We start from the raw sequence: 10,122 nt of genomic DNA, 5'->3' as shown, positions 1-10,122 counted from the left end.
ATCTCTTGATCTCGTGATCCACCTGCCTCAGCCTCTCAAAGTGCTGGGATTACAGGCCTGAGCCATTGCCCCTGGCCCATAATTTACATCTTTAAAGGTAGATCTGTCAGCAGTATTTTATCATGTTTAGTGATTTAGAGGAAGGGGAGTTCCCCAATTTATACACTCCCTCATATGTATCTTTCAGGTCAGTCTTTCTGAAATACCATTTGACAGCTGTGACTAGCAGTTGTGACTAAGACATAATTTTTGCTGTTAAGGAACAGAAATCATATACATACTCTTAATAAATTATTATATATGTTTGTGAGAGATTTTATTAAATTATGACCTTGAAGATTCTGTGTACTGCTGCCACTTCTTTTAAGGGTAGGTTGATATTCACTTTGTCTACAAAACTTTGTCTGACTACAAAATGATCTCTTGCTTTTAAGTCTATAATCTCAAATAGATCAACCTTTTGGAATACTTACTAATGTATTTCTTGGTCTTGTTCTGCCTGAAAGAGTTCTTTGTAATGGCATTCATTGTACGGAGATTGTAGAACTTGTACCACAAACTACACAGAAAATAGGACAGTAAATTCAAGTGATAGGAAATGTGAAAGAAAGGGGTAAAAAAATGCAACCTTTGATGGTAGCTTAATAGAAAAATGAACTGAACTTTAACCTAGTTGATAGAGTGTAAGATATTAAAATGTCCACAAATAAAACCATAGTTGAGTCTGGTTTGGTAGACGTTTTAAAAAACAGTTGGGTGACATGGTACCTCTAGCTTTGTTCTTTTTATCCCTGTCTGTGGATTATATGATTCCATATCAGAAAACCCCATAGTCTCTGCCCCAAAGCACCTTAATTTGATACACAACTTGAGCAAAGTTTTAGGACACAAAATCAATGTATAAAAATCAGTAGCATTCGTATACACCAACACAAAGTTGAGAGCCAAGTCAAGAATGCAGTCTGACTCACAGTAGCCACAGAAAGAGTAAAATACCTAGGAATACAGTTAACCAAGGAAGTGAAAGACCTGCATAACCAGAATTACAAAACACTGCTCAAAGAAATCAGAGAAAACACGAACAAATGGAAAAACTTTCTGTGGTCATGGAAGGGAAGAATTAATATTGTCCAAATGGCCATAAGCAGTGTACAGATTCAAATTCCAAAGCAATGTACAGATTCAAATTCCTATCAAAACTACCAGTGACATTCTTCACAGAATTAGAAAAAACTATTTTAAAATTCATATGGAACCAGAAAAGCTCAAGTAGCTAAGGCAGTCCTAAGCAAAAAGAACAAAGCTGGAAGCATCACATTACTCGACTTCAAATTATACCACAAGGCTATAGTAACCAAAACGGCATGGTAGTGGTACAAAAACAGACACATACACCAGTGGAACAGCATAGGGAACTCAAATAATGCCACACACCTACAACCATGTGACCTTTGACAAAATCAACAAAAACAAGCAATGGGAAAAGACTTCCTATTCAGTAAATGGTGCTGGGATAACTGACAAGCCATATACAGAAGAGTAGAGCTGGACCCCTTCGTTACACCATGTACAAAAATCAACTTAGATGGGTTAAAAACTTAAATCTAAAATAAAAAAACCAATAAAACCCCTGAAAGATAACCTAGGGAATACTATCCTGGACATAGGACCTGGCAAAGACTTCGAGACAAAGATGCCAAAAGCAGTTGCAACAATAATAAAAATTGGCAGATGAGACCTAATTAAACTAAAGAGCTTCTGGACAGCAGAAGAAACTATCAACAGACTAAACAGACAACCTGCAGAATGGGAGGAAATATTTGCAAACTACGGACCTGGCAAAGGTGTGATATTTCTAATGTATAAGGAACATAAACAAATTTACAAGCAAAAACCAGACAGCCACATCAAAAAGCGGGCAAAGGACATGAACAGACACTTTTCTAATGAAGACATTTATGTGTCCAACAAGCATATGAAAAAATGCTCAACATTACTAATCATTAAAGAAATGTAAATCAAAACCACAGTGAAATACCATCTCATGCTAGTCAGAATGGCTGTTAATAAAAAGTCAAAAAATAACACATGCTGGTGAGGTTATGGAGATAATTCAGAATCACTTATGCACTGCTGGTGGGAATGTAAATTAATTCAGCTATTGTGGAAAACAGTGTGGCGATTTTTCAAAGAACTTGAAACAGATTACCATTTGATCCAGCAATCTCACTATTGGGTATATACCCAAAGGACTGTAAATCATTCTACCGTAAACACACATGCATGCATATATGTTCATTGCAGCATTAGTCACAATAGCGAACACAATGGAATCAACCTAAATACCCATCAGTGGTAGCCTGGATACAGAAAAGGTGGTATTGAATACATATACACCATAGAATACTATGCAGCCATTAAAAGAATGGGATCACGTCCTTTGAAGCAACATGGATGGAGTTTAGGCCTGTATCCTAAGCAAACTAATGCAGGAACAGAAAACCAAATACTGCATGTTCTCATTTATAAGTGAGAGCTAAACACTGAGTACACCAAGAAGGGAATGAGACACCAGGGCCTATTTGAGGATAGAAGGTAGGAGGAGGGCGATGATCGAAAAACTGCCTATCAGGGACTATGCTTATTACCTGAGTGATAAAATAATTTGTACGCCAAACCCCTGTGACATGCAGCTTACCTATATAACAAACCCTTACATGTACCCCTGAACCTAAAATAAAAGTTAAGTAAATAAATGGTCCTGTTTAAGAACGATTTTTTAACTTTTTTTGAGAACTGTCTGTACATATTTTTTTAATTAGACAACTGATATTTTACTAATTATAATAAATCTCTGTAATATCTATTATCTCTTTGTGATGAGTTATACTTTTCCCCAATTAATCTTTTTACATTGTTTATATTATAGTTTCTTTATGCAGAAATTTGATTTTTTTTTTTCGACTTGGTCTTTTATCATTTAGGATACTGCTGTCTCCTTTTGAAAGTCTTTATTCTTGACCTCATATGAAAAATTTTGTCTTCTACTAGTAGTGATAATAACAATGATGATAAAAACAAATAGTACTAACATAACTCTGTACCAGGAACAATTTCTAAGCACAGCTTGATGAAGCAGATGGAGTTACTAACTCCATTTTATAGAAGGGGAACTAGACTTTCAGAATGTTTAAATAACATGTCCAAAGTCACATAGCTAGTAGGTAATGTAGAACAGCTTGTAACTTAGGCAGTTTGGGTTCTGAATCCATTCTCCTAAATCAATAGGCCATACTGTTTTTTCTTCTTAAATTTTTTAGCTTTTTTGGCTGGGCAGGGGGCGGGAGGGGGTTGGAGTCTCTCTCTTGTTGCCCAGCTTGTAGTGCAGTGGCACGATCTCGGCTCACTGCAGCCTCCACTTCCTGAGTTCAAGCGATTCTCTTTCCTCAGCCTCCTGCGTAGCTGGGATTATAGGCACATGCCACCACGCCTGGCTAATTTTTGTATTTTTAGTAGAGTTGGGGTTTCACCATGTTGGCCAGGCTGGTCTCCAGTTCCTGACCTCAGGTGATCCTCCTGCCTTGGCCTCCCTAAGTGCTGGGATTACAGGCATGAGCCACCATGCCCAGCCTTAACATTTTTAAGTGCTTTTTTGATCTATTAGGTTTGAGATAAGATTTCAACTTTATTTTTGGAGTGCCTGGCTAGAGAAGAAGCCAGCAAAGGGGAGGATAAAGGATTGATCATCAATATGATAATAAAACAGGGAATGTGGTATATCATGTAGGATACTGCTGAGATTTAAGTTGAGGAAAAATAATTTGTCAAGATGGAATGATCTTCCTTTATGGTACATGTTTCAGAGGAATACACTGAGGTGTAGAAGTTAGATGGATACTGTGTGGGAGATATGAGAAAATGGGAACAGAACAAGTCTTAAAAAGTGGCTCTGAATATGAGGTTGGGAGAAGGCTGTCAAACAGGGAAATTATAATTCTTTAGAAAAATTAAAAGAAATTTACAGGTGTTACAATGCTGATAGGAGGGATTCAAAATAGAAAAGATATTAAAGAAGAGAGGAAGACTGTTCAATGGTGGAAGTTCCTGAAAATCAAAGAGAGTGGGCTCTAAAGCACAGATAGATTTGCTTTCTATAGAAGATGCTCTTATTTCTGGGGATATGGGAAAAGACAGGTGCATATATAAGTGATTTTGTGAGCTTATTGGTGGGAAGTGAGAGGTTTCCCATTTGATTGTGTCTGTTTTCCCTGTAAAGTAGATGTCCTCTACCGAGTGGAGAGTTAGACGTTTGAAGGGAATTGAAGGTGTGAGGAGAGGGAAGAAGGTTTGAATTAGCCATCATGAAGAATATGGGAGGGATCCATGAGAGTAAACTAAGAGGATTGTTGGACATTAAGACCCATTCACTGGAAGTGGGTGGTAACAGCATCAGTTCAGTTTTCTTTATTAGTGACTTTCAGGCCAGTTCTGCCATCACACTTAGTATAGTTAATGGTTTATGATCGCTACCACCTAGAATTAAAAACAGCCATATTTTTTTTAAAGCTTGTCAAGCTTATGTTTTAAGTGTGTTGAGTAAATTGGAGAAGGAAGAAGAAATCACTTTCTACTTTATTTTGATATCCTTAATTCATGCAGAACATTTCTTGAGAATAGATTACAGATGTATATGCTAATTCATTTTAAATTTATATTAAACTATGTGATCTTGAATACCTAATTGCCAGAATTTAAGAGTTGTCCCTCAGTATCCACAGGGGATTTGTCCCTGGACTACCCCATACCAAAATCATTTTTATGTAAGGGCCATTTTTGTCTCTTACATAAAATGACATAGTATTTACATATAACCTATGCACATCCTCCTGTATACTTTAAATCATCTCTAGATTACTTATATTACCTAATACAATGTAAATGCTCTGTTAATAGATTTTATACTCTATTATTTAAATTTGTAATATATTTTTAATAGTATTTTTTACTGTTTTTTTTCCTGCATATTTTTGATCTGTAATTGTGAAGCTTGCAGCTATAGAAAGGCAAGAGTAATGTATTTTCATAGTAAACTCATTTTTCTTAAAATGTAATTTTCAAAATGTACAGAAAGTTTTCCAGCAATGTCCCTAAATCCAAATTCATTCATTATTAAACTTGTTTGTTTTTTTTACACAGGGTGTGATAGGTATACAGCTGGTTGTTACCATGGTGATGGCCAGTGTCATGCAGAAGATTATACCTCACTATTCTCTTGCTCGATGGCTACTCTGTAATGGCAGGTAAGGCAAGGTTAGGCTGATTTCAACTGACACTTTCAATCTCTAGTTTACCAAAATGATTAACTCCCTAGTGACTGTTTCTAAAAGATAAAACAAAGTCATAAGAAAAATCTGGCTTTCTTATATCTCTTTAAAAAAAAAAATATTTTTTTGCGTGTGGAGACAAGACCTTGCTATGCTGTACAGGCAGTTCTCCATCTCCTGGCCTCAAGCAGTCCTCCCAACTCGGCCTCCAAAGTGCTGGGATTGCCTGGCTATAGCTTCCTTATTACTGTTAGTTTGAGATACTAGTAGTTTACCTGTTTAGCACAAAGATAATAGGATCAAAGACAAGAATTCACTCCTCTCACCTCCACCTTTTTTTTTTCATCTCTGTGGTCACTGAGAATACTACATATTTTCTCGAGTTACCTTAAAAAAAATTTGGTCAACAAGGGGGTGAGACATTGTAAATCCAAGTGCTTCAATATTTTTACCATTGTTGGAAGAAAATACTGAAAGCATATATTCTATTGGTGGCTTAGTCCAGAATTTATTATAATATGAGTGTTAACAGTTCTTAGTTTTACTGCAAAGAATTTTAAACTGTTTAATTTAGCAAGGAGGGGATAAAGTTATGTTGTAGGATTTTAATTTTGTCTACTACACTATAAGCTCACAATCCCTATTCCTTCCATAAAGGAGCTAAGTAGCCTTGCTGAAACATGTACCTCCCATCTCCCAAAAAAAGTAGATTAAAAAAGAATAGATATAGATACAGTGAGGCGAAATCAAGGAAAGTCTGCACAGAGAAAAGCATGCCAAAATCTTGTGTAACTGTGAAAGGTAAGTGATAAATGTGGTACCATGACTATTTACTTCAATTATTTATTTCAGTTAAATAACCAAATTCTGTTACTGCTTTGTATATCCATTTTCTTTTGGTTAGGCCTATTGAAGTTAGAAAAGCAATGGCTAGCTCTTCTAGTAATGATTTCATGTTCTTCAAGACAAATGTGCTTTTCATTCAGGGCCATCCTATTTACAAAGCTTAAATTTTCTTCACAGAATTTACTTTCTTTTTTAAAGTATTTATATTCTCCTCTGTGCTTTCTACTTTTTTCCATATTGATTTTTAAATACTGAAAAATATTTAGACTACTTTAAAATTTTTTTGGAACAATATGATATACACGTATGTGTATGTATAATGAATGTGTAAGTGAGCTTTTTACAAATGCACATTTTTAGGAGCAAAATAAAAAAAATAACTAAAGTTTTGGTAAAGTCTAAAATAAGTGAAAAATCAATAATCTTTAACTAGTTTTTTACTGTTTAGGCTTAATATGTCTGTGCAATCTTGCTTACTGATTTCGCTTACCAAAACCATTTTTTGAAGATCATGAAAAGATAAATATCAGCTGGGCAAATTATCATTAATTTGAAGTAAAAAGGATCTCAGTTAGTAAACTACATAACATACATTAAGGTAGCTTATTTTCTCTTGAGAACTGTAGGTTTCTAAACTATGCTTATGATGTGATGTCACTTCCATATCTCCTCTTTGTCTGTAAAGATCTTGGCAATCTTGTCCCCTTTTAGTGTATATGCATTTTCATCTTGTTACATATTTTGCTTTCCATTTATTTCTATAAAACTTACACTCACCAGTGAAAACTAAAGCCTTGAGAGATCAAAAACCTTGTTATCTTTATTAATATTGAAAGAGTTTATTTTTAAAACCTTTTTCTCATTAGAATGTGTCATAAGTATACATAGATAATTTGAGGGTAAACTCTTTAAAAAGAAACATGAAATTGGTTTTCTTTGTGATCTTGACTTACTTTTATAAGCACATTTGTGTTAATTAATGCTGTCTTTAATCCATATCAGGTTCTAAGGATATTGAGAAAGTCTAGTAATAGTTACTTTTCTGCTATAGGTAGTTTCATTTCTTCCCAATTTTGTTTTATGTTTTTAAGATCATCTACCTTTTTTTAAAGTTAAGTCCTAAAATTTTGAGGTCATGTTGTCATTTATCTCGATTGAATAAGATTGTTGATTTTATTGTTTTGGCATAATTATTGTTTTATGAGCCTTTTGTAATATATAATGATTCTGTTTTAATACTGAAAAAATCTAAAATTGTAAATTGCCTATGTAAAAATATTATTGATCAGAAATGACAGTTTGCATTTTAAATCATATGATGCAGTTGGGTTAAAGATAGAGAATCTGAGGGCATTCTTTAGGGTCTATAAAATGCTTAAAGGATATTTAAGGAGAGAAGATCATGCTATGAATAGTGTAGGATGGCATGGCAATGACTATATTGAATAGGCTGGCTTGAGAGTGACTGTATTGAATAGAACTATATAATAGAACTATTCAAGTAAATAGATAACATGAAAGATTAATCATGAGTATGACAGAAGAAATTTGTTTCTGTTTATATCATGTTAATATTCATTTATCCCATTGATAATCCTAAACTGTAAATAAATGTTCATTTTTTTTTTATAGTTATGGCTTCTCTTTTGGTGTCAGCTAATATGTCCCTGTCTCTCATTGACCGCTTTCCCTTTGAAATGGAGAGTTTGAAGTGGCATCTGATTCTAGTGCAGTTTGCGCTCCCTATTTCTCGATTCAGCCAATCATGGATCAAAACTATTCAGAAAAAAGTACAAGTTTAAGTTAAAAAAATACGCGATAAAAACTATTTATATACCATCTACATTGTATTATTATAAGAAATCTAGAGATGACTTAATGTATAAAGGAGAATGTATGTAGTTTATATGCAAATGAAAATTTTATATAAGGAGTTTGAACATCTTTGGATTTTGGTATCCTGGAAGGGGTGTTGTGGGTATTGGTCCCCCACCTATCCCCAGTTTCCCTCAGATACCTAGGGACAATTGTATGTTGACTTAATGAGTAAGCCATTTTCCTGAAAGAGTTAATACCCTGAAGAAGTAAGCAATTATACTTGAAGGAATAAGCAGCTTTTACTTAGAAATTAGCAGTCTGTTGATTTTTAATACTAAAAAATATACTAATTTTCTAGCTCTTGTTAAATAATATTTATTGCTATTAGTATTATTTTTTAGACTGTATTTTTAAACTTTTTTAAAAAAGAAACTGTGTATAGTCTTTAGTCTGGTTTAATTCCATTAATATTACCTTTATAATTGTTTAAAGCTTTATACTGATACAGTTTTTTAAATGTTTTTTTTTTTCATTTGGATCTGTTTATTGAACTAGGGAGATGTGTTGATATGTTACAACTAAAATCTCAGTATTATAAAATTAATGCAAGTTTCTCAGTTTCTTCAGACAGGAAGCAGGGTCAAATGGGGAATCAGAAAGGGATTGAGCAGCTCTCCAGGTAGGTCCTTCACAAAATGGTGACTCAAGGGCTCAGCTGACCTCCAAGCTGTCCTTCCCTTATGGCTCCTTTTTTCCTCCTGCTACCTTGGAGTCCCCTGTTAGATTGCTGTGCCAACTGGTGAGTGAAGAGAGAGTGGGATGTGGATCTTTCAGGAGATCCTAAGGTGTCAAACTTAGAAGCAGATACATCATTTTTGCTCATGTTACATAGGCTGGAGCCCTGTGACTAGTTCTGGCCAAAGTGCAGGAGAGGCTGGGAAATAATACCTATGACATAAAAAACAAGATTGGTGAGTACCTAGTTACTTTCTGCCATAGGCAATATTATCTCCATTTTTACAAATGGCAAAACAAGTTTTAAATTATGTACTCAATTTCACACATTGATAAATGAAACAGATCCAGACTTCTTATCCTGGAAGTCTGATTCACAGTCTAGTATTTATGTGATTTGTGGCTGCTCATCAGTTCCGCATCTTGTCCTGGAACTGTCATGCTTGAATAGAGTTTTAAATTTGGTCGAGGAGACACATATAACTTTCTATACTCACTGTAACTTTTATTGGCAGTTTATAGAGTAATTTATTTAAATTATTTTCTTTTTCTATTTTTTTTTTCAAGCCGTACTTTGTCTTTTAGAATATATCCTTCAGGTTATAAGTAGTATGCAGTTCACTTGCTGTGTTCTCACATGACAACATAGTCAACTTTTATTTTAAATTAAATCAAAAGGCATATCAGCATTTTATTACCAAAAGCATGCTAAGTATTAAGTAGAGTTTAAGAGCCTAGTGCTCTCACACTCTTTCTCTTTCCTTCCTAAAAGGGAAAAAAATTCATAAGAAGTTGCTTCTCTGTTGTGAGCTGCTTTCCCTCATGAAAGGAACACTTGTTCTAACAGCTAGTCACATCAGTTAAGGGCATTCTTATGCCCCTCATACCACTGATTTGTAGCCAAAGTGTTCACTACTTTGTATTGTAATAAAAGTTCCTTTTTGTTTTGAAGTTTGCTTGGCCCCTCTTTTCTTGGAGAGGTAAGTGTTAGGTTATATTCTTTGTACATTTGAATAGTGGGTTTTGCATGAAGAGTAGAATACTGCTTTTTCTCCATAATAGCTTCCTTGCTGAACCTGCTTTCTGTTTTCCTAATTTTCAGTCCAAATCTCATGCATTTTTCTCCACCCCTTTATCTTCCTAAGTCTACTTTTGTCTGCTGTTTCCCTTCATATGTCCCTCATTGAAAGTATATTATGGTCAGATTTATTCTGATTTTGTCTCATCCAGTATCAGTTAAAGAGGGTGTTATAACACCTTCGTATTCAATTGCTCTAATTCTTTTTGCCTGTTCTTTATTGCATGTTGCCTGATCCAGTAATCTGCAAGTTCCCTTTGGTGAGAGAAACCTACTATTCAAATGCACAGTAGGTGGGACCTATGACCTAAGGGAAAGGTT

At 34.6% G+C, this 10,122-nt stretch overlaps 1 protein-coding gene across 9 annotated transcripts in view; it reads left to right on the top strand.

The window, feature by feature from the left end:
* The window catches only part of TMEM161B (transmembrane protein 161B), a 76,039-nt gene that overhangs the window by 23,148 nt on the left and 42,769 nt on the right, over positions 1 to 10,122 (top strand). For 4 of the 9 annotated variants that reach the window (XM_017508214.2, XM_017508197.2, XM_037731334.1 and 1 more), the window contains exon 2: positions 5,197 to 5,300. The exons of 4 other annotated variants lie outside the window; for them this stretch is intronic. In XM_017508214.2, coding sequence (XP_017363703.1) covers positions 5,197 to 5,300 — 104 coding nt within the window. Of the gene's footprint in view, positions 1 to 5,195; positions 5,301 to 5,981; positions 6,126 to 10,122 lie in introns of those variants that run through there. One more of the 9 variants, XM_037731325.1, reaches the window with a different exon arrangement.

The sequence above is a fragment of the Cebus imitator genome, unplaced genomic scaffold (assembly GCF_001604975.1).
Source record: "Cebus imitator isolate Cc_AM_T3 unplaced genomic scaffold, Cebus_imitator-1.0 Scaffold16, whole genome shotgun sequence".
In the NCBI taxonomy this organism is placed as follows: domain Eukaryota; kingdom Metazoa; phylum Chordata; class Mammalia; order Primates; family Cebidae; genus Cebus; species Cebus imitator.
The sequence above is the reverse complement of the archived record's forward strand: the minus strand, read 5'-3'. Positions and strand labels throughout refer to the sequence as shown.